Here is a 25,320-nt window from a genome sequence, read left to right on the forward strand (position 1 = left end):
TGCGGTAGAAGTCACAAGACAAGCTCTTTATTGAGTTTCAGAAGGAGATGAACAATGCCCAGGAATTCCAGAAGCTGTAACTGTGGAGGAAGAGGAAAGGCCAATTCTGCTGACAGAGGAAGGACTAGGCTGCGCAACTATAGGCCACGTAAGAAGGGTATAGGAATAGAATTTGAAAGACAGGACTTTTGCTTTTTATTGCATCTGTAATTTCATAAACAGAATCACTTATATTTAATATCCTCTAGATATATGGGAAATAAAACAGTCTTCTGCACAAATCTGCTTTAGGAGTTCATAAAGCTCATAATGCCCCCTACTGACAGACAACAGAAACACAAGTTATATTTGGGGCAGCTCAGTTTTTCCATTAATGAAGCAATTTCCTCCTTGTTTCCTTGTATTTCTTAATAGCTCCGATGATTACCTCCAGTCTTCCAAGTATTCAATTCCAGCTTAGCATCATTTCATAGATTCATAGATTCCAAGGCCAGAAGGGACCTCTGTGGTCATCTAGTCTGACCTCCTGCATAACACATGCACAGAACTTTCTCAAAATAATTCCTATTTGGATGAGGCTCTATTATTTCACAGGCTCTATTATCCTCTGAAAAATCAGAATTATTAGTCCAGCTTCTGATTTACTCATTAAACACCTGGAAGTTTCTTCCAAATTTGTAAGGCCTCTTTAAAATCATATAAATCTGGCTGCCTCCTGAAAGTCAATGTTAATAAAATAGGGACCATTGTGTCTTTCCAATGCTTGGAAATCCTTTCCTGTTCCAGGTTAAATGTACAGCCTCACAAACCAAATTCAAATACAACAGAGCTTAATTATGTAACAGTTTAAAATTCAAACGACCAGGGAACTTCTTTATCTGATAATAATCAATCTACCAAGTCAGTTTGTTTAAAATCTTGGAAGAAGAATGCGTAACGAGAGGCAGTGTGGTCCAGAACGTAGGGCACACTAGATTAGGAGACAGGAGACCTGAGTTCTGTTCCCAGCTCTGCCAATGAATTGGTGCATAACCTTGGGAAAGTCACCTCATCTCTCTCTGTCTTTGTTCTCCCTCCCATCCTTTGCCTGCTTTGTCTAAATAGAATGCAAGTTATTTAGTGCAGGGATGGTCTCTTACTAGGTGTATGTACAGTGCCTGGCACACGAGGGTCATGATCTCAGATGGGTCCTCTAGGCATTACCATAATACAGGTTATAGATAATAAACTGCATTCCATTTATGGAACCCTAAATGGAACAGACTAGGTTTGCATTCAGTTAAATTTAATGCATGGTACTCATCATTGTTTCGTACTGACTCCAGCTATAAAGTCTTTCTCAGTTTCATTCTGAGCAGTGCACCAAGGAGAAGTGTCCATATTTGTATACAGCTGCAAGAACCAGACCGGAGCACAGGACGGTGGTAAGAAAAGTCACTGCACATACCAAGGCACCGTGTTGTTTGAGTCCCACTGGAACCTGCAGTATCACTTCCTTATTTACCTATGAAGAGAGAGTTGGATGTTAAACCCGAGTAAAAACATATTCTTGAGCTATTATTCCATTTTCAATAGCTTTTGTTTCTCGTTTATATATGGTAATTAAGCAAGCTTCACAGCACAGTCTATTTAATGTTAGTAAACAGCCTTCAACATCATTTAACCACTCTAGTTGCTCAGGCACTCTCCATTCATTTACAAGATTTATCCTTTCATACAGTATTGGAGTTCAAAAGTCAAAGGGGGTGGGGGGGAGAGACATTTCCATTTAGTCTGTCTGCCCATCTTGAGAACTGGCTTCTTCTTGAACTTCTGGGGCATTTATCTGGTACACAGTACCAGAGGCACTGTACTGTTCATTTATTTTCTCTACAGCTTTGCTCTTATATTAACCTTGACATTAGGGACATTATGCAACTCCCGCACACTATAGGACTGGAGAAATAAGCTTATGGAATGAATACCTGGATAAATAACTCTCATGTAACTATGACCTGCAAAGACAAAAAAAGGGCTTGCATCCTTTTATGCTCCTTATTATTAATGAAGTCCTGAAGATTTTTGTCAAGAACAGTAAACAAGAAGTCCTCCAGTAAAAGCAGGTGACCAGACACGATATTCCCGATATTTCCGTGTGGAAAAAAGCAAAAAGACTTTTTTAAAGAACAAAACAAAAGAAAAACTGACCAAAAGCTTCCATGCCGTCTTTATATATAAAGAAGCAAAAAAGGACACAAACACCACCTTCTTTAAATCCTTTGCAGGTCACCTTTAATGTTCTGTGGCCTCCAAAGATTTCCGAGATGCAGAGTTGCTCAAATTACAGTGCCAGGTCACTCTAATTTCAGAATCTCTGCACTACTGCAGCACTGTTGAGTTTCAAATCAAGTGCTGACTGTATCAAGGACTTGAATCCAGAACCAGTGTAAATGAAATTAAAAAAAAAAAAACTTCATCAGAGACATAAGCCATAGGTTTGCATCCAGATTGGCATGAAAGGCCTTTCTCTTTATCGTTCTTTAAACTTTTCTCTAAAAATAATCATCCAACACAAAATGTATAAACCCAAGAACATTCACATTCACCTTCCTCCTTTTGTTCTTCAAACTAGGAGTAAAATCCTTATGCATAGGCTTGGAAGGATTAGATTTTTATTGTTAAATGTCAGTAAGCGGCTATTTCACACCAGATGAAAAAATATTTCCATAAATGGTAATAAAAATTTACAGAGAAGTAAAGTAAGAAAAATGATGCTTGAGAACTTATTAGAATAAGGATATTTACTTTGTATATTCTGACATGTGATGTTGACAATTTGTATTTCAGTGGTTATAGAGCTTTAACTTTTTGAATCTCAGCATCTCCTATAATTAAATAATTATTGTCTGACCCTCAATTTCCCACAACTGTGAAAATTTAAATTGGTAAAAACTGAGAAAATGTTTAAAAGTAAACATCTATATTATCCATCAAAATTATATATATAAAAAAATAGAATTCTGCCCAGCCTAGTTATGAAGACCAATGCATAACATCAGTTATACCTCAGGGCTCCAGGTAAACCACTACAGGAGGGGGAAAGGTCCAGAGACAGCAACAGTCATCAAGGAAACGGACAGCACAGAATGTACAGAGGGAGCAAAAGTGGAAACTAGGTAAAATTATGAAGGATGAGTATTAAAAAACAACACATTTAGGAACAAAATTAGAAAGGTCAAGGCACAAAATGAGATTAAACTAGCTACGGACATAAAGGGTAACAAGAAAACATTTTACAAATACTTTAGAAGCAAGAGAAAGACCAAGGACAAGGTAAGCCCGTTACTCAATGAGGAGGGAAAGACAATAACAGAAAATGCAGCAATGGCAGAAGTGTCAAATGACGTTTTTGTTTTAGTTTTCATCAAAAAAAGTTAGCAGTTATTAGACAACGAACATAATGAACATCAGTGCAAATGGGGTAGGATCTGAGGCTCATATAGGAAAACAACAAATTAAAAATCAACAATATAGATGTCTTCAAGTCAGCAGGGCCTGATGAAATACATTCTAGAATACTCAGGGAACTGGCTGAAGACATCTCTGAGCCATTAGCGATTATCTTTGAGAACTCATGGAACACAGAAGAGATCCCAGAGAACTGGAAAAGGACAAATATAGTACCTGTGTATAAAAAAGGGGAATAAGGACAACCCAGGGAATTATAGACCAGTCAGTTCTCGTAAGGGGATATGCAAGAAAAATCCTTTAATGGAAGTAGAGCATGAGTTGAGTTGTTGGATCATATTAAAGAAGTTCTGTATTAAAATCACAAATGAGTTTGATTCCCCACAGTTTAAATTCCAGGGTATTACTAATTAAGAGGTCTCTTGGTTTTTGGTACTGTTTCTCTCCCTCTATGTGTGAAACTTGCAAGCTGCTAATTGCATTAGTACATTCTAAGACAGAGTCTGTTCTCAAAGCAATTCACACAGAGAGAGACTCAAAGCAATACTCTGTAACAACAGAAACAACACCCAAAGACTCCCCACCCTTTTGTTGTATTAACAATTGTGATTAAAATAGAGATAGAGGATGTATGTGGATGGATGCTTGGTGTGGATAATAACTGAATGATCAGGGAGGTGCCAGCCTAAGAATCCAGTGTCCACCGACTGAAGAAGGCGTCAAGTGGAAATAACCAGAGGACCCCCCCCCCCACCGGAGGGCAGACTGGAATCCACCCAACAGCCTCAAGAATGGGAGAACCAAAGAACAAGATAACATCTAGCAGCACGGAGCCGTCAGGAATGTGCTATCGGCTGATTGATTCAGCAACAGCATGATGAAGCAATTCCCATAGACTGGCATAGGAAGAAATTCCTATAAAAATAGACTCTAAAAAGTGAGAACTTTGGGGTCTGATTCTGCAAACCAACTTCCAGGAGCATCAGATGAGCATCTGACAAGGCCCTGCTCCCTCCTCATGTCCAGGCCACCTGGCCAGTGGCTTGGCATGAGCAACTCTAAGGCTGGTAACTATGATAACAACCTTGCAGAACCTGTGTGTGTGTGTGTGTTTGTATGATTGAATGTGTGAATAAATATGAGATTGAATGGAATGTTATAGCTATAACTAACTTCTTACTATGATTCTTTCTGTTTTCACAATAAATGTGGTATTTTGCCTTTTCCTCTTTAATAAGATCCTGCTGGTTTTTATTTTATTGGTATAACAGAGTTCCACCATTTTTCCCACTCCCCACTGACCCCAGCACCAAATATGCTAGACATTGTTAGGAGTAGTTATGGGCAGATAAAATTAAAGAATAATCAAATAACTATGTCTCATTTAAGCTGGGGGCTCATCAGTTGAAAACACAGAAGAGGAGAAAGACCTAGGTGCATAAGCTGATCGCAGGGTGACTATGAGCACCAATGCAATGTGGCCATTAAAAAAAGGCAAATGCAATCCTAGGATGTATCAGGCAAGATATTTCAAGTAGACATTGGGAAGTATTAATGCCATTGTGCAAGGCACTAGTCAGACCTCACTGGGAATACTGTGTACTGTTCTGGTCACCCATTTTCAAGAAACATGGATTCAAACTCAAACAGATGCAGAAATGATTAGGGAATGTAGAGTCTATCTTACAAGAGGAGACTAAAAAAGCTTGGCTTGTTTAGATTAGCAGAACAAAGGTTGAGAGGGAATATGACTGCTCTCTATGAATACAAGAGTTGGGTAAACACCAGAGAGGGAGACAAGCTATTCAAGAAAAAGGACAACATTGGCAAAAGAACAAATGGGGACAAACTGGATGGGAACAAGTTTAGGCTGGAAATTAGAAGGTTTCTAACCATCAGAGGCATGAGGTTCTGGAACAGCCTCCCAATAGGAGTAGTGGATGCAAACAACCTACCTAGTTTTAAAATGAAGCTTGACAACATAATAGAGGCTCAACTTAAATGCATACCCCAAATTAAAAAAACATAGAGAATCAAAAAAGTGCCACCGTGGCTAAACCACAAAGTAAAAGAAGGAGAGAGAGGCAAAAAGGCATCCTTTAAAAAGCGGAAGTTAAATTCTAGTGAGGAAAAAAAAAGGAGCATAAACTCTGGCAAATATAAAATTAGGAAAAATATAATTAGGAAGGCCAAAAAATATAATTAGGAAGGCCAAAAAAGAATCTGAAGGACAGCTAGCCAAAGACTCAGAAAGTAAAAGCAAATTTTTTTTTAAAGTACATCAGAAGCAGGAAGCCTGCAAAACCACCAGTGGGGCCACTGGACGATAGAGATGCTAATGGAGAGCTCAAGGACAATAAGGCTATTGCGGAGAAACTAAATGAAATCTTTGCATTGGTCTTCACGGCTGATGATGTGAGGGAGATTTCCAAACCTGAGCCATTCTTTTTAGGTGACAAATCTGAAGAACTGTCCCAGATTGAGGTAACATTAGAGGAGGTTTTGGAACAAACTGATAAATTAAACAGTAATAAGTCCTCAGGACCGGATGGTATTCATCCAAGAGTTCTGAAGGAACTCAAATGTGAAATTGCAGAACTATTAACTGTGGTTTGTAACCTATCATTTAAATCAGCTTCTGTACCAAATGACTGGAGGATAGGTAATGTGACGCCTATTTTTAAAAAGGGCTCCAGAGGTGATCTCAGCAATTACAGACCAGTAAGCCTGACTTCAATACCGGGCAAACTGGTTGAAACTATAGTAAAGAACAGATTTGTCAGACACAATGGATGATCATAATTTGTTGGGGAAGAGTCAACATGGTTTTTGTAAAGGGAAATCATGCCACACCAATCTACTAAAATTCTTTGAGGGGGTCGGCAAGCATGTGGACAAGGGGGATCCAGTGGATATAGTGTATTTAGATTTTCAGAAAGCCTTTGACAAGGTCCCTCACCAAAGGCTCTTGGGCAAGGTGGGCTATCAAGGGATGGGAAGGAAGGTCCTCTCATGTATTGGTAACTAGTTAAAAGATAGGAAACAAAGGGTAGGAATAAATGGTCAGTTTTCAGAATGGAGGGAAGTAAATAGTGGTGTCCCCCAGGGTCTGTACTGGGACCATAAATGATCTAGAAAAAGTGGTAAAAAGTGCGGTGGCAAATTTTGCAGATGATGCAAAACTACTCAAGAGCTGCAGAGGGATCTCATAGAACTGAGTGACTGGACGGCAAGGTGGCAGATGAAATTCAATGTTGATAAATGCAGAGTAATACACATTGGAAAGCATGATCCAAACTATACATATAAAATGATGGGGTCTAAATTAACTGTTAACACTCAAGAAAGAGATCTTGGAGTCCTTGTGGATAGTTCTCTGAAAACATCCACTCAATGTGCAAGGGCAGTCAAGGAAGCTAGCAGAATGTTGGGAATCATTGGGAGGGAAATATATAGGAGGACAGAAAGTGTCATATTGCCTCTATACAGATCCATGATATGTCACATCTTGAATACTGCGTGCAGATATGGTCACCTCATCTCAAAAAAGGTATATCGGAAAAGGTTCAGAAAAGGGCAATAAATATGATTAGGGGTATGGAACAGCTTCCATATGAGGAGAGATTAATAAGACTGGGACTTTTCAGCTTGGAAAAGAGATGGCTAAGGGGTGATATGATAGGGTCTATAAAATCATGACTGGTGTGGAGAAAGTAAATAAGGAAGTGTTATTTACTCCTCATAACACAAGAACTAGGATGCACCCAATGAAATTAATAGGCAACAGGTTTAAAACAAACAAAAAGAAGTATTTCTTCACACAATGCAGAGTCAATCTGTGGAAATCCTTGCCAGAGGATGTTGTGAAGGCCAAGACTATAACAGGATTCAAGAACTAAATAAATTCATGGAGGATAGGTTCATAAATAGCTATTAGCCAGGATGGGCAGGGATGGTGTCCCTAGCCTCTGTTTGCCAGAAGCTGGGCATGGGCGACAGGGGATGAATCACTCGATGATTACCTGTTCTGTTCATTGCCTCTGGGACACTTGGCATGGGCCACTGTCAGAAGGCAGGATACTGGACTAGTTGGACCATTGGTCTAACCCAGTATGGCTGTTCCTATGTTCTTACAAGTTTATGAATGGGATTATATGACAGGGCTGTCTGCAATAGCAAGCGACTAGATTAAATGATCTAGGAGGCCCCTTCTGGTCTGAAGTAGGAACTTACAGGTTTGTACTTCACATTGTTCCAATGACAGATATGCCGGTTTCTCACTGAACATGGAGCTTCCACTTCAGAATACTTCCAACATTCAACTGATGGGAAACCTAGGAAAAGCAGAAGTATGTTACACCAAGAATCAGACCAGGATGAAGCAATATATGGAATGCAAAATCATTTCAAAGGGGATATCTGTCTGTCATGCAGTTTAGCAGTCTCTACTCACTAAAAGCTAAGGGGCGAAAGAACATCAACACTGGCAGAACTTCGCTGGGAAACCTGCAGATTCAAACTAGTGCCGTCAGTTCCTTTCATAAATCCTTAAACTCAACAAATTTTTGGATATATAAGAAAGTCTACACCAGTGGTGAAATCCTAGCCCCACTGAATAACAAATGGGGATGAAATACGATTCAAATGGCACCAGGATTTCACCATTGGTCTACGAGCTGTCTCCAATTTCCAGCCCTGCTGCTATGGTTCCTGCCTCCACCATACCCCATAATAACCTATTTTAACATTTCTCTTTATGGACTCCTGTTGTATCTCTGCAATGCTATTTTTTAAATTTAGTCTATTACTAGGAAATGTGGATCCCTACCATTAAAGTTTACTATAGGTGGCAGGGAGACAAGGGAAGGCAAAGAGTCTTGAGATCCCATCATCAAAGTATATAGAACCCCCCTACAGTCCCAAAGATGTAAGAGTGAAAATAATCCATCAAATAATGCCTGAGTAAAGACATAAAGGTGAGAAACGTATTCACATATCTGGTTTGGCGGTGAGCTAGGGAGAGTCTGTCTCTTGAAAAGAAACACATTTGTAGTAGGAGTGGGGACTTGATTGTTTATAAGATTTTAAATGATTATTATGAGATATTGGATTTTTTTTTTAAATAGTCGCAGGCCCCTATCATTCCATCTGTCAGAAAGTCAAGAGTCCCTACAAAGATTTTCCTACTTGAACACTGTGAGGGCTGGAAAGCACCGGAATACTTTTGATTGATACAGTTCAGCTTTCCTTTGTATAGGCTAAGCCATGAACTGCATCAATTGCAAGGTAGAATGCTGTGGAAACAGGTGGGCCATACAAACCTTCATCAGTCCAGATTCTACAGGGATTCTAAGGAGCAGGCCAACTGTCAACACTCCCATCTTAAAGACCCATATTAGGGGATACAATCCTCCTTCCCCTGGGGTTGGGGGAGGGGGGGGTTATTTTAGAGGATAAAATGGGTATAACTGGGATTTCCAAGAAGTTTATTAACAACTAAATTAGCCCTTTGTCAGGATAAAGTAGCATTGATCCAAATAGATGTAAAAAAATAATTTGCCCTTCATTTGCAGTCACTATTTTCCCAGTTTTTAAATGACTATCCACATACCTCTCTCCACCAGTGATTTTCCCCAAAGTCTGGATTTCACACTCTGTATGGTAATAATTATTTCTCTAATCCCTCCCTATTTCATACAACAAAGTAGGAGTTATGTGTATTTCTCACTTTTATGGCAATGAATCAATATTTCTGGACTCTTCAGAAGAGAAAGTGCTTCCCCATCATCCTCTGTTGGCCGGTGATACCGGCAGTGCACAGGCAACATGGCTTTAAAACACCGAGCACACTGAGGGTCAGATTTCATGTAAACAACAATGGCAAGGTCTGTGGCTAAGTACTCAGGAGATTCCACATCAACAGTATCTGGAAACATCAGAGCCTGTGGAAAACACAGACACAGTCAATACAGAAGAATGAATGTCATGAAAAACACACTGATATTGTTATATAGGGAATACAGGATTAAAATGACTAAAACAGTCAACCTGTCAAGGTACCCTACTACAATGTCATGAGGGAGACAACAATTTAATTCCCAGACTAGAGATCTTTTTCCTCAGGATGACTAAAATAAAATGAGCCATGTTCATTCTGTGTCTGTCCTATTCATATAGCGCCCATCACAGTTATGCTGCTAACTTCAGTGACGTTACGGTAGTTACCTGAGGACTACACTTGGGCCAATATTTTAAATCTGTATTACAGTACTGCCTAAAAATTCCAATGGAGTTTGGGGTCCCATTGTGTTCAGCACCATATCTACACATAGTAAGAGACAGGTCTTACAACCTAAATAGACAAGATAGACAAAGGATGGAATAAAGAGATCATCATCTCCACTTTACAGAGGAAGAACTGAGGCACATAGATTAAGGAACTTGTCTGAGATCACACAGACTGTTTGTGGCAGAGTCAGGAACCTGAACAAAGTCTCCCAAGTCTCAGTATAGCACCTTAAACACAATGCCATCCTTCCTCAGAAAGTGATTTTCATTCCCAAGCATCCCAAAGTGCTCCTACAACTACTTTGCATGCATTTCCTGATACTTCTTGTTTCTCAGTAGGCCTTGTGTGAAGAACCTGGAGCATTTTGAAGAAATGCTTTAGTAGAGTCCCATAAACTTTTTCTAAACTATAAGGATAAATTTAGCTTCCAGGGCCTCTTTCCTACAGTTCCCCAGGTCACTGGTGTCACCATAAACCGTAATACCACCATCCTCCCCTGCACTCTGTACAAGTCTATATTGCTCATGAGAGCCAATATATTCACACCCAATATTCTGAAAAACACACTACCTATATAACTAATAAGAGAATCCTATAGAAGTACCCTACATGTCTTCCAACTGCACTATAACCACATCTTCTGGGGGAGTTCCTCAGAGCCTCAGGATCATCTTCCCTAACAACTCCTGGACAGTTACTTCAATCTAATGCAAGCTGTTTTCCCTTCATTCTAGTTTCCATCCATGACTGTGCCCCTACATAGTAGAAAGCTCTGACATAAGAGGGAAGGGTCAAATCGGAATGGCTGATGAAAGTTCATCTTCATGCTAAAGGAGTTTCAAATTATAGACACTGGATATTTACTCACAAATATTCAAATCATGATATGTTTTTTATTGTTTGAACCACTTCCAAACAATTCAACATGACCACTTGGACATCGTACCTCTGTTAGGTTGTGCTGTTGCAATGATGCTAACTCATAGGGATCCACATAAAGTCCTGTTGGTAGGTGTTCTTTAATTGCCACAGTGCAGCTTCCTATGGCTTCATCCCCTGCACCAAGTTCTACCTTTGTTAGCAGGTCTCTTAAAAAAAAAAAAAATGTTAGCATAAATTTCAAATAACTGCACAAAAATTTAAACTCATCATCTCAAATATTAGATGTGGCTCTCTGCTATTTGTAGGATGCTCTGAGAATATAGAAAACAACATTTATCTATCTAGAATCTGACCTTTTCCTTTTAGGAAACAATATTTTATTGTATTTCCATATCTGTGAAAACCAACATCTCTCTTTTTTGTTAATTCCCCATTCATGCACCAGTATTAATGAAAATACTCAGAAATACATTTTCGTGTTGGCTTCATGTCCTTGCCGTGATATAACTAATAGGTGGCCACTAAATATTTAAGCACTGATCCTGCCAACACCTACATATATGCTTACCCTTACTCATAAGTAATCCCACTGAATACAGTGCAGTGCATTTGTTCAATTATGCATTAGTTCAATGAGCTACTCACATGCATACAGTTAAGTACATGCATGTTTGCAGAACAGGGGCCCTGAGTAACTAGCAACTGATGCATTGCTCAAGTACATGGCTGTCATCAACTCACCTATGAAATCCCTCTTTCAGAAGCTGTTGAGTCACGGTGATATCAGGACAAGTGGCCTGTGCAGCTGAAAACACCACAAAATAAACTTTTACAGTGTTTATAGTATTGCCTCATTGTTAGGACTAACAATGATGAGCTACTTTAACTAGCTACAGCAAATTCTGAATTTACTACCTGTCTGGAAGAAGCGACTGTAGAATCAGTGATGGTAAAGATGAGACAGGCCTCAGTTTGCGGTCAGTATAAAGGGGATTTTAAGTCACTGGACACAGCCAGAACCCTGCCATTCTCTTTGGCTCTCCTGCTCTCAGACGTAAAACCCAGACCTACAAACAAATATGTGCTTAAAGTTAAGCGTGTCTATAAGTGTTTGCAGGACTGGGTCCTAACTAAACACAGATTGTGTTACTTAATGTCACCACCAAGGGCCTTCAGATGTTTCCTGCCTAGACTAAGCAGTTGTGGCAAGGACAGCTGAATACGCTGTAAGCAATCAAAAATGACAAAAACACTTGACCAATTACAATACTTCTGTGTACATAAATCTAGTTAATTCTAATAATCTAATGACATTTGATACCTAGTCCCACACTGAGTCAGTTTTTAACTAAGCAAAATACATTTGCTCGCTGCACAAGATAATATAACTTTTCTTGATCTCAGAAAAGTTCAATTGACTTACTCTTGTCTTTTGATTTCTGTAATCATTTGCAGTAGCGAGCGTAGAAAAAGATTCAAGGAACCATGCATAGGAACCACACATTGCTTTTGGTTATACTAACATTTCAAACATTCTTAACAAAAATTTATTATAACTGATGTTGTTTAATAAAACCTACAAAACTTTTCAGTGAGAAGGGTGGGAAATGTTCAGAACATCAGAAAAAAAATGAATATTTACAAAACTGAAAATTATTGCTTCTATTTCAGATGATTTAACATTTTGAAGGCTTTATTCCAATGTAAAATAAAAAAAACTGCAAATACAGTGGGTTTGTTTTGTGTCTTCTCCTATCATAGGTGATACCTTCAAAAGCTATAATCTTAAATATTTTACCTTTTCTTTCAATACTGCCCAATACATAAACAGCATTCTATGATTACGTAGTAAAACCACAAGCATCTCTGTATTTCTGCATTGTTTATCAAACTATAGATCCAATTCACTGCTAATATAAGAAAGAGTAACTCCAATAACTATAATGAAATTGCACCTGCTTACACCAACAATTATTTTGGTCCCACATGCGTTCATTCTTCCCTGAAATAAAATGTTTGATTAGCACAGTATTATTTGAAACTAATCTCAGGATTTATGGATATTCTACAATGGAAAGTTTAATAACCTCTCCCACACTTCTTACTTCACATCCCTTCTCATTTCATAGTATGCGAGGAATTCACAAATTATCTCTTAACAGTTTCAATTATCAGTTGCTTAGAAAGTTTATTTGGCAGCTTGCTCAGTGAAAGCTTAAATATTTTAATTTGTTTAACTTACACAAATTTTCTGCTGTGCAAACAAGCAAGGATACTCTAAAGGTGAGAATACTTTTCCAAAGAAACACTTTCTCCATCCACTGCCACTGCATTTCCAAATGCAACTGCAAAAAATCACAGTTCCTATGAACATGGGATATTTCATCAACAGTTTTTCAATTCAAATCAGACCTTCAGAAACTCTGTGTATCATAGTAATTATGCACACCAATGACACTTCCCATGTCACAAAGCCTATCAGCATCCTTGTCCTTATCTGTCCATGTGGGCTTGAATCAATGTCTTGGTATCTGTGTTAGCATCAAGACTTGTGTCTGGGCATATCTACACTGCTGCTGGCAGGGATTTGGGGCTCTGGTAGACATATGCCTGCTAGCTCTGATTGCTACTCTAAAAATAGCAATGTGGCCATAGTGGTGGGTCAGGCTACCCATCTAAAGTATGTTTTTAGCATTTCGGACTGTACTCGCGTGGCTAGCCAAACCCGTCACCCATTACACTATGCATACTACTATTTCTAGTGTACTAGCTCAACCAGAACTAGCACATGTGCGTCTACCCAACCTGGGAATTACCCCTTCCAGCTGCAGTGTAGCTGTGTCACTGTCAAGTTCACTGATACACGAGCTATGACACATGGATAATAGTAGAGACAGAAAACATGTGTACACCACACACACAAAAAGTGTGTGCTCTTAACACAGCTCACCCGGACTAGTTGATTTGATTAAAATTGCAGCAAAGACATGTCAACTCATCTTTTAACATGAGTTAATAACTTGAGTTCAACTCCAAGCTCTGCAACAGGCTTTAATTTGAGCTAACCCAAGGTCCGGTGTCTTCAGTGATATGTTCACCAGAGCTAGCATAGAAACTACCTTATTTTTGCAGTGTACACACCCTCAATGCATAGGGGAGACAGTGGGTGTATGGGTGGGCGTGTGCATGCATGGGTCTTTGTCCTGATCACAGACATAGGAGTACTGGTAGGGCCTCCGTATGTCTCAGAGTCCCCATCTTTCCCAGACATGGGTGCCAGAAGGACTGCCAACATGTGGGGACCAAGGAATCATAAAGGGGCCGGCAGGGGTGAAAGTAAGGTAGTACAGGCTAGTACGGTGTACTGGTAAATAGTAGCCGCAGGTACCGGCCCCTACTGCCTTGCTTTAAAGTGTTGCTGCGTCAGCGCTTTAACATCGCCGCCGATTTGCGCTCCCCATCAGCGGCCCTGGCGGGTCCCTAGCAGCAGGGCCGCCGATGGGGGCGTGCGAAAGGGGCAGCGACGTTAAAATACTGCAGGGTCCTTAAGCGCTGCCACGGCACAGACCCTACTTAAGGCACTGCCGCAGCAACATTTTATCGTCCCTGCCCCTTTTGCACCCCCTGGCTGCCAACGGGGGGGGGGGGGGAGGAGAAGCAGCTGCCCCGGGGCCAGTGATTTAAAAGGGCCCTGGGCTCTGACCGCTGCTGTGGTAACGACAGCACCGGCCGAAGCCCTGGGCCCTTTAAATCGCCCGTGGATCCCGCGGCGGCGCGGCCTAGGGAGACGCTGACCCCCCAGCCCCGCCCCTTCCACTGGGGCCGGAGCAGGCCCTGTGCCGTTAAGTTTTCAATTTGATTTTCACTCCTGGGGGCCAGGCACATTCGCTTTGGCCCGGCCGCCAGGCCTGTGGAGATAAATTTGGGGACCTGGTACTTCATGCCGGCTGAGGCCCCACTCCCGCCCTATGCACTTAATGTACACAGACGCCTTGGGGGGCTCCTGAGCATGTCCCTCCGGGCCCCGTCAGCGCTGCGGCCACCCCGCCCCATGCCAGCACAGAAGGGGCTCTGCAGTTACGCTCGCAACTCGGGGCAGGGCGCCCCGCCGAGGTCAGGCTCTGAGAAGTGACGGGGGGACAGGGCCCGCAGACACACGGGCAAGGCGCCGCCACCGTCCGCACGAGTCTGCGCTCCGCACGCAGCCGGACCGCCACACGGATTGCGGGCGCTGGGGCCTGGGCCCTGCCCGGACGGGCCACAGCGGCGGAGGAGGGGGGACACCGACAGCCAGCCCCCACCCCACGCTTACCGCCGCGCCTGCCTCGCACTCTCTCCAGCACAGGGCCAGGCCCCCGCAGAGGCGACTGCCGCGCCTGCCTGAGTTCGAAGGGACAGGCTGAGCCCGCCACCAACAACCGACCGCGAGCCGCGGTTTCATTTTCTATGGTTCAGGCAACGTGTTGGGCAGCCCCGCTGGGGGCCATACAGCCACTCCTGCTGCAGAGGGGGCGCGGGGCGGTTGTCATGGTAACCGAGAGGCCAGGGCGGCGTATGGGGCCCCGGACGTCTACGCCGAGGTTAGGGTATGTGGGTTGGGGCTCGAGGCCTGCCATCCCCCGGACCTGCCTGCAGCCAGGCCGCTGTCCCAGTCTGTCGGCAGGGAGCGGTAGTGGGGGCAGAGCAGGGGGCTGCCTAGGCGCTGGCTACTCCCCCGCCCCCTGGGACTATAGCTACCTTCCCTGCCCCGGCCTCCCTGGGGCTATAGCTACCTCCCGTCCCTCTGCCTGCCTGCCCTGGCCTCCCTGGGGCTATAGCTGCCTCCTTGGGGCTATAGCTACCCCCACCCCGCCTCCTTGGGGCTATAGCTACCCCCACCCCGCCTCCTTGGGGCTATAGCTACCTCCCGTCCCTCTGCCTGCCTGCCCTGGCCTCCCTGGGGCTATAGCTGCCTCCTTGGGGCTATAGCTACCCCCACCCCGCCTCCTTGGGGCTATAGCTACCCCCACCCCGCCTCCTTGGGGCTATAGCTACCTCCCGTCCCTCTGCCTGCCTGCCCTGGCCTCCCTGGGGCTATAGCTGCCTCCTTGGGGCTATAGCTACCCCCACCCCGCCTCCTTGGGGCTATAGCTACCCCCACCCCGCCTCCTTGGGGCTATAGCTACCTCCCGTCCCTCTGCCTGCCACCCCCCCCCACCTCCCTGGGGCTATAGCTACCCCCACCCCGCCTCCCTGGGGCTATAGCTACCTCCCGTCCCTCTGCCTGCCTGCCCTGGCCTCCCTGGGGCTATAGCTACCCCCACCCCTGCCTCCCTGGGGCTATAGCTACCTCCCATCCCTCTGCCTGCCACCCCCCCCCACCTCCCTGGGGTTATAGCTACCTCCCCCACCCCTGCCTGCCCCCAGTCCCTCTGGGGCTATAGCTACCCTCGCCCCCTGTCTGCTCCATAGGTGTTGGAACTAGGGGTGAAGGGGGTGCGGCAGCACCGCCTGGTTTGAAGTGGTTTCCCTGATTTATAGCAGTGGTTCTCAAACTGTGGTCATCCACAAGCTCCATTCAGGTGGTCACAGATAGTTCCGTCTTAAGGTGCGTTCCTGGGCGGCAGCACGCAAGAGAATGAAGGGCCACCCACAGGGCCATCCTTTGGCATACGCAGCTGTGTAAGGCACCACGTAATTTGGGGCTGAATATGCGGCACTGGCTCTTTCATCCCCCGGCTAGGCCTCCTGCCCCTTCCCCGCCCTGCCCCATTGACCCCTTCCCCCAAGCCCTCACCTCTGCTCCGCCCAGCCCCACCTCTTCCCGCCCTTGCTCCACCCCCACCCCCCCCATTCCACCCCTTCCCCCAAATCCCCTTCCACGGGCGACGTGGCCCATGGGGGTACTAGAACTGGCAGAAGGGATCGGGCCCGGCCCTGCTCTCACCAGTGGCGGCGGTGGGAAGCAGAGCGACCTGGCTCCAGCCTGTTCTGCTGTGCCATCTCCAAGCCTTGTTGCTCCGCTTCCTGCTGCTGCCGCTGGTGACTGCAGGGGCGGGCCTGACCCCTTCCTCCAAGCCCCCTTCCCCAAGAGACAGGGCTGGGAGCTGGGGGAGTGGAGCAAGCTGGAGCCAGGTTGCTCTGCTTCCCGCTGCCATCCGTGAGTGCAGGCCTGACTCCTGCTGCTGGGGTCAGGCCCCCTGCTAATGCCCTGCACTGCCCTGGGCATCCCTACCCTGCTGCTGCCCCCGCAGCATCTGCCCCTGTGGCCCTGCAGCCCTTGAGCGCAGCTCCCGCCGTGGAGGGGCCAGCCCCACAGTAGAGCAGCTGCTCCCCCACAGGTGCTCGGGCTGCGTGTGGCACCACCATAGTTAGGGGTGGCCCTGGTGGAGCCACACAGGCATGGCTAATTAGGTGCCTAGATCCTGCAGAAGAATCATAGAATCATAGAATATCAGGGTTGGAAGGGACCTCAGGAGGTCATCTAGTCCAACCCCCTGCTCAAAGCAGGGCCAATCCCCAATTTTTGCCCCAGATCCCTAAATGGCACCCTCAAGGATTGAACTCACAACCCTGGGTTTAGCAGGCCAATGCTCAAACTACTGAGCTATCTCTCCCCCCCCGCACATGTAAGGTGAGATAGTGGCCTTGGGGGGAATAGGAGGTAGGTAGGAGGAGGCAGTGGGGCGAAAAGATGGGGTGGGGGGAATTTGGGACAGGCAGGGCTGCGTCAGCCTGAGAAAGAGGTGACTTTCCCCAGCACCAGGGCTGCAGCTGCCAGGGAGAGACACCCTCCACCTCCTTCCCAACTCCAGCTCAGGGGCTGCCGTGGCAAGGGAGAGAGGGTACATCCATCACATTAGAAAGGTAAGACTACTGGTATTAAAATATGAGTTGTGTGCTTTTATTTGTAGAACAAAAAAATGTTAATTATTATTACGTCTTTTTAATATAGCACTTTTATCCAAAGCACTTTATAATAGTTAGCTAATGGTACAAACAACATTTGGAAAGATCATTAAGTGGTCCGCTGAGACCCTCAGCAATTTTCAAGTGGTCCTTAAAAAAAAAAGTGTTTGAGAACCACTGATTTACAGGGTTTACAGTTTTGTTTAATGGCTTTCAGCCCCCCCACTATAAAAAACTGTTCCAGCACCTATGGCCTGCCCCACACCTCACTGGGGTTATAGCTACCCCCACCCCCTGCTTTCTGCCTGTGGCTCTACCTGCCCCCATGTGCCCCCATCTCACTGGGGCCCATTGTTACCTACACACATACTGGCTGCACCCTAGGGTTGTCAACTCTGTCTGAAGCTATTCCGGGAAAAAAAAATTTTCCCCAACATGATGTAATGTCATTTTCTTAAAATATCCTATTAAAATCACCCGGATTGCTTTCAGTAGTCACAAGGAGATCAATGCCAATTCCAGGAGACTCCAGGCCAATCCTGGAGGGTTGGCAAGCCTGCTGTACCCCCACAAAAGCACTCGCTGCACACTGGCTGCCCTCCGGCTCCAGGGAGGATCCAGTCAGAGCGATCCCTAGCTATTCTGGGGCCCTCCGCAGCCCCTCGATGGGGGCAGGGGGCGGCTGGCCCCAGGCCTCCGTGCGGAGGGAACTGGCTTTTGGGACAGGGGAGAACCACCCCCCAACACTCACCAGCGGCTGGAGCTGGGCCGCTGCATTTCCCACCACTGGTGAGTGCGGGCCCGGCCCTGCTTCAGTCCTCAGGGGAGTGGGGCCCAGACTGGGACGGGGAAGGGGCGGGGCAGGAAGAGGCTGTGTGGAGCAAGGGCTTTGGGGAAGGGGTGGAGTAGGGGCGGGGCTGAGGCAGAGCAGGGGCTGGGGCTGGAGCAGCATACAGCTGCACAGGGCACCAGGAAATTTGGTGCCCCAAATTTCCAAAATTTCCTGGTGCCCTATGCAGCTGCTTACTTTGACTATGGGTAACGACAGCCCTGGATCCAGTCCTGAAAACAATTAAAGATCTCCAATCTTTAACAATGTCCCACCCAGAGGATGGGAGCAGCGGACTCCATAGGGACACTCCACGCTGGGCAATGCCCTGCAGCTCTTATTCAGAGGTTAAAGTAAGAGGGGCTTAGGGAGCAGAGTTCCCTCTCCTGTTCCTGGCTTAGCTAAACAGTGCTCCCCCACAGCTGCTCCTCCTCCTCAGCTTTTACAAAGGGTTCCTCTCCTATTTCAGGTTAGTTTAAGTGCCAAACCAGGAACTGGCAATGGGTAGTACTGATGCTGCTTCCCACGCTTGGCTACTGCTCTAGAGCCACTAGAGGCAAAAACAAAGCTGCCCTGATAATGCACCCTGTGAGCTCGTGTTTCTCAGCCAATAATCTAGGAATAAATAAAGGAGGGAAATGATAGTCTTGTGGCACTGGACTGGGACAAAGGAAATCTGGCTTCAGATTCTCTGTCACACTGCTACATTATTAGCTGGGCGCAATAAGATAAAGGAAGCTTTTAGCACTGGCTCTGTGGACTGGCACACAAAGACAACTTGTGTTTGTCAGATCTGGAAAATGTTCCTCACTAGCCTGCCCAAACTGATCACCAATGTCCTTTACACTCAATGTCTTGCATTCTGGTAACACCCATTGTTTCATGTTCTCTATGTATATAAATCTGCCCACTGTATTTTCCACTGAATGCATCCAATGAAGTGAGCTGTAGCTCACGAAAGCTTATACTCAAATAAATGTGTTAGTCTCTAAGGTGCCACAAGTACTCCTTTTCTTTTTGCGAATACAGACTAACACGGCCGCTACTCTGAAACCTGTCATTCTGCACTGTTATTTCCTGCCTTAATGGTGTAACACTAATATCCCCAGTTTGGTATCCAGCAAAGACAGAACCTAGGAGGCTCCAACAAACACACCATTATTGGCGCCTACTCAAAGATCACGCTGTATACCTGCACCACCACCCTCTTATCTGGCCACTTAGCCCTGGTCTACACTACGAGTTTAGGTCGAATTTAGCAGCGTTAGATCGATTTAACCCTGCACCCATCCACACGATGAAGCCATTTACTTCGACTTAAAGGGCTGTTAAAATCAATTTCTGTACTCCTCCCCCGATGAGGGGATTAGCGCTGAAATCGACCTTGCTGGGTCCCATTTGGGGAGGTGTGGTTGCAATTCGACGGTATTGGCCTCGGGGAGCTATCCCAGAGTGCTCCATTGTGACCGCTGTGGACGGTGCTCTCAACTCAGATGCACTGGCCAGATAGACAGGAAAAGGCACGCGAACTTTTGAATCTCATTTCCTGTTTGGCCAGCGTACCAAGCTGCAGGTGAGTGTGGATCTCATCAGCAGAGGTGACCATGATGGAATCCCAGAATCGCAAAAGAGCTCCAACATGGATTGAACAGGAGGTACAGGATCTGATCGCTGTATGGGGAGACGAATCTGTGCTATCAGAACTCCATTCCAAAAGACTAAATGCCCAAACATTTGAAAAAATCTCCAAGGGCATGAAGGACAGAGGCTATAACAGGGACCCGCAGCAGTGCCACATGAAACTTATGGAGCTCAGGCAAGCCTACCAAAAAACCAGAGAGGCAAATGGCCATGCAGGGTCAGAGCCCAGACATGCCGCCTCTATGGTGAGCTGCATGCCATTCTAGGGTGTGCAGCCACCACTATCTCACCCCTGTGCTTTGACTCCATCAATGGATTATCACGCAACAGGGATGCGCATTTTGGGGACAAGGAGGAGGAGGAGGAGACTGAAGATGGCACACAGCAAGCAAGCGGAGAGCTTGCAGGGAACCGTTTTCCCTGAGAGCCAGGAACTGTTTCTCACCCTGGACCTGGAGCCAGTACCCCCCGAACCCACCCAAGGCGGGCTCCCGGACCCGCCAGGCGGAGAAGGGACCTCTGGTGAGTGTACCTTTGTAAATATAATACATGGTTTAAAAGCAAGCGTGTTTAATGATTAATTTGCGGCCAATACAGCTACTGGAAAAGTGTGTTAACGTGTCTGGGGATGGAGCGAAAATCCTCCAGGGACATCTCCATCAAGCTCTCCTGGATGTACTCCCAAAGCCTTTGCAAAAGGTTTCTGGGGAGGGCAGCCTTATTCCGTCCTCCATGGAAGGACACTTTACCATGGCAGGCCAATAGCACGTAGTCTGGAGTCATTGCATAACAAAGCATGGCAGCGTATGGTCCTGGGGTTTACTGGCATTCAAGCAACATCCGTTCTTTATCTCTCTGTGTTATCCTCAGGAGAGTGATATCATTCATGGTCACCTGGTTGAAATAGGGGAATTTTATTAAGGGGACGTTCCGAGGTGGCTAGGGTGAGGGGGTTAGTTGAGTTTGTGCTGCATGTTAACCTGAAAATCGCAGCCCCTCCTTTTAAATGGCCAACCCATTTTAAAGAGCCAACCCAATGGCCATTTGGTATGTGAAATGAGGGCACTGCTGTTTGAAACCATTCCCACATGTTAGGAAGTTTAAAGAAGCCAAAAGACTGTGGCTTACCATGGCTGCCTGCAAGCCGAATTCTGTTGCCCGCCGGCCCTGCGTGTGTAATCTCTCACAGCAAACCGGCAGACCCTCAATATAAGAGGCAAAATGCGACCTTGTACCGAATGCACATGTGCTATGTAATGTTAACAGCAAGGTTCACCCTGAAAGAGTCTATCCATTGTTCTCTAAAATGTCTCTTTAACTACTACTATCCCTTTTTTTCCCTCCTGCAGCTGCAAATGTTTCAACGCTCCCCCTATCATCTCCATCCCAGAGGCTAGCGAAGATTAGAGGGCGAAAAAACCGCACTCGCGATGAAATGTTCTCTGAGCTCATGCAGTCCTCCCACACTGAAAGAGCCCAGCAGAATATGTGGAGGCAGACAATGTCAGAGTCCAGGAAAGCACAAAATGAACACGAGGAGAGGAGGAACGAGCGAGAGGACAGGTGGCGTCGGTGTGGTGAGAGGAGGCAGGATGCAATGCTGAGGCTACTGGAGGATCAAACTGATATGCTCTGGCATATGGTTGAGGTGCAGGAAAGGCAGCATGAGCACAGACCGCTGCTACAGCCCCTGTGTAACCATCGGCCCTCTTCCCCAAGTTCCATAGCCTCCTCCTTTCCATTTTTTACTTTTAAATGTCCTACTATTCAATTAAATTGAGAGTATCTTTGTTCTTGTATTATGAGAAAAAGTAAATAGGTGGGCCCAATTTATTTTCTCTATCTAGCATTGATTATTTTTATACTTCAGTTGGTGTGCAGGAGGCGCTGGGAGGGAGGGAGAGGACTTGAGCAGTGGGGCAGCTGGCAGGCAGGAGGCGCTGGTGGGAAGAGGAGAGCTTGGCTGCCGGTGGGTGAGTCGGCACCTATGCCAGTCTTTTCAGTCTCTTGTCATATGGAAGTCTTTTGGTGCCTCTATTTAATTTTTGTCCCCCATCTCTGACTCTTCCTCTCTCCTATGAGTTATTAACAATCTGCTATATAGATATAACTCACAAAATTTTGGCAGGTTTCTTAAGATGTCCAGTAATCTATTCTGGAAATTAGGGCTGTCGATTAATCGCAGTTAACTCATATGATTAACTAAAAAAAAATTAATTGCGATTTAAAAAATTAGTTGTGATTAATCTCAGTTTTAATCGCACTGTTAAGCAATAGAATACCAATTGAAATTTCTTAAATATTTTGGATGCTTTTCTACATTTTCAAATACATTGATTTCAGTTACAACACAGAATACGAAGTGTACAGTGCTCACTTTATATTATTTTTGATTATCATTTTTAGAGTGAAAATATTTGTAAACAAAATAAATAGTATTTTTTCAGTTCACCTCATACAAGTACTGTAGTGCAATCTCTATCATGAAAGTGCAACCTACAAATGTAGATTTTTTTTGTGACATAACTGCACTCAAAAACAAAACAATGTAAAACTTTAGAGCCTACAAGTCCACTCAGTCTTACTTCTTGTTCAGCCAATCACGAGGATAAACAAGTTTGTTTAAATTTACGGGACATAATGCTTCCTGCTTCTTATTTACAATGTCACCTGAAAGTGAGAATGCGTTCACATGGCACTTTTGTAGATGGCATTGCAAGGTATTTATGTGTCAAATATGCTAAACATTCGTATGCCCCTTCATTCTTTGGCCACCATTCCAGGGGACATGCTTCTATGCTGATAACACTCGTTAAAAAAATAATGCATTAATTAAATGTGTGACTGAACTCCTTGGGGAAGAATTGTATGTTTCCTGCTCTGTTTTACCCATATTCTGCCATATATTTAATGTTATAGCAGTCTCAGATGATGACCCAGCATGTGTAGTTTCTTTTAAGAACACTTTCACTGAAGATTTGACAAAACTCAGAAAAGGTACCTGTGACGGGTTGGATCACAGAAATTGCCTTAGGGCTGCCAACTACTTCTGCCCCTGCTTTTCCTGCCAGCTTGAGACTCCAGCACCCTGTCTTGTTGAGCCAGACACGCCAGTCTGCTCCAACACAAACTCAGGGTCTGAACCACGTGCCCCAAAGCTGCAGGCTTAACTGAAAGCAGCTTAAGAAATGTTCATGTCTTTAACACTCAGATGCCCAACTCCCAATGGGGTCCAAACCCCAAATAAATCTGTTTTTTATTCAGATATTTTATATATTTATACTCATAAATTGTTCGCCCTCTATAACACTGATAGAGAGATATGCACAGATGTCTGCCCCCCCCCCCAGGTATTAATACATACTCTGGGTTAATAAGTAAAAAGTGATTTTATTAAATACAGAATTTAAGTGGTTCCAAGTAGTAACAGACAGAACAAAGTGAATTCCCAAGCAAAATAAAATAAAACATGCAAGTCTAAGTCTAGTACAGTGATAAAACTGAATACAGATAAAATCTCACCCTCAGAGATGTTTCAGTAAGTTTCTTTCACAGACTGGATGCCTTCCTAGTCTGGGCACAATCCTTTCCCTTGGTACAGCCCTTGTTTCAACTCAGGTGGTAGCTAGGGGATATCTCATGGTGGCCGCCCCCTTTGTTCTGTTCCACCCACTTATGTATCTTTTGCATACGGCGGGAATCCTTTGTCCCACCCCTCCTTCTCAATGGAAAAGCACCAGGTTAAACATGGATTCCAGTTCAGGTGACATGATCACATGTCTGTAAGACTTCATTACCCACTTGCCAGCCCACAGGTATACAGGAAGACTTACAAGTAAAATAGAGCTATCTACAGGTAATTGTCCTGGTTAATAGGAGCCATTAAGATTCCAAACCACCATTAATGGCCCACACTTTGCATAAGTACAATAGGACCTCAGAGACATTGTCCTAAAGTAGGTCTAATACTTAGACCCAGGTATCAGCAATTTCAGCTCTGCAGTGTGTAACAAGACTCTCAATTGAATCTAAATTAGCTCTTTTATTATACCATGGAGAGCAGAAAGATCAAATGATGTCCAGGACCCACACCACCCTCTCAACTCATTGAGCTTTGGAACCCATGTCCCTTGCTTAGCGAGTGCCATTCAGTTGAGGGTGAGCCCCTCCATTGGGGTATGCCAGGTACAGTTCTGCTGCCCTTGTTTCACACAACAAGGAAAACAACACTTTATTACTCCTGCCCCAATAACAAGGAGACTGGAGAATCCAGCCACAAGTGATCATATGGGCAAGCAATCCCATTATGCTGAGCACCTAGGCAGGGTGGGTGTATCCATGCAATCGAGATCAGCTTCTGAAGTCTTTATCTTTAGCTCACCACTAGATGTCAGGGGAGAGCTTATTCAGACTTTGCTTACACAGACAAGTTGTCTCCTCCCCTTAATTCAAACCTTGTGCCCTGGTTTTAATCCAACCGGTCATAAATAACAAGAAATTGGTGAAAAAAGGGTTTTTTAATGGTTAAATAACTGTGAGCTTTTCCAGATCAGTGGCTGTAATTTGCAGCGGAGTATCGTTTATGAAAAAGTCTCTAATGCACTGATGCGTTGTATGATTTTTTCCATTTTTTAAGTAAAAAGAAATGTTTGGGCCTCCATTTGGTTATGGGGTACCCTCGTCGAGCCTGGAACACAAAAACTATGCCATGTATACATCAACCAAACAACCCAGACTCAGAGGTAGAGTTGACAAATCTGGAAATCAACAGTTGGGTGTCATTGTACCCCCCATGGCACTGATTGAGCAAAGGCTTTAAGCACATATTCAGACTTATACAGAGAGTTAAGTGCTTTTCTGAATCAGAACTGCTATAACCCTGATCAGAAACCATCCTTAAAATAAAGAGCAGCATCAGTTTCATTCATGTTTTCCTTTTTCTTTTGCAGTGAACATTGAAGCACACACCTAGTAGAGCTCTGTAAGGTTTCATTTTGTTCAGCCAGTAGCATGAGCTGGGATGACTTATGTTGCAAAAAAGTGTGGCATTCGTTTTCAGCCTCCATCCATTATCTTGATCTATGAAGATGAAAATAAGGATAGAGCACGCCAGCGCATCATGCCTATCCGAAACTTCTCCAAGTTCTCAGGTACAGTATTCTTAATTTTGGCATCCCACAGCCTCCTTCCGCAAAACAGCAATGGGGTAGGAGTGGGAGAGATGGCAGCTGGGCACCTCTTCAGGGACTGGTAGGTTTCTTCTCACCAGCTCTGTATGGGAGGTTGTGTAGTAGGACTACTCTCTGGAAGTGGAATGCCCAATGTTCTCCAGGCTTGGAGCTCA

General features: G+C 44.8%; 2 protein-coding genes across 11 annotated transcripts in view; one reads left to right on the forward strand and one right to left on the reverse strand.

Moving 5' to 3' along the window:
* PIGX (phosphatidylinositol glycan anchor biosynthesis class X) lies at positions 1 to 15,234 on the reverse strand. 2 transcript variants are annotated; one of them, XM_073360383.1, is made up of 7 exons: positions 14,931 to 15,234; positions 12,861 to 12,963; positions 11,360 to 11,423; positions 10,683 to 10,824; positions 9,176 to 9,389; positions 7,681 to 7,781; positions 1 to 1,504 (listed from the first exon to the last, which is right to left on the reverse strand). In XM_073360383.1, the coding sequence occupies exons 1-7, from the start codon at positions 15,057 to 15,059 to the stop codon at positions 1,346 to 1,348; spliced, it is 912 nt and encodes a 303-aa protein (XP_073216484.1). In that variant the 5' UTR covers positions 15,060 to 15,234; the 3' UTR covers positions 1 to 1,345. The 2 variants fall into 2 exon arrangements, with proteins under 2 accessions (XP_073216484.1, XP_073216485.1); XM_073360384.1 differs by lacking the exon at positions 14,931 to 15,234 and adding an exon at positions 14,777 to 14,923.
* The window catches only part of CEP19 (centrosomal protein 19), a 17,931-nt gene continuing 7,026 nt past the window's right edge, over positions 14,416 to 25,320 (forward strand). Inside the window, exons 1-4 of one of the 9 annotated variants that reach the window (XR_012160848.1) lie at positions 14,416 to 15,198; positions 17,358 to 17,464; positions 19,894 to 20,498; positions 21,326 to 22,155. Coding sequence is in view for 6 of the 9 variants with exons in the window: in XM_073360386.1 (XP_073216487.1) it covers positions 24,997 to 25,126 (130 nt within the window). In the remaining 3 variants the exon portion in view is untranslated. Of the gene's footprint in view, positions 17,465 to 17,998; positions 18,296 to 19,893; positions 20,499 to 21,325; positions 22,156 to 24,925; positions 25,127 to 25,320 lie in introns of those variants that run through there. The other 8 variants (XR_012160847.1, XM_073360386.1, XM_073360387.1 and 5 more) reach the window with 8 other exon arrangements.

The sequence above is a fragment of the Lepidochelys kempii genome, chromosome 9 (genome assembly GCF_965140265.1).
Source record: "Lepidochelys kempii isolate rLepKem1 chromosome 9, rLepKem1.hap2, whole genome shotgun sequence".
NCBI lineage: Eukaryota > Metazoa > Chordata > Testudines > Cheloniidae > Lepidochelys > Lepidochelys kempii.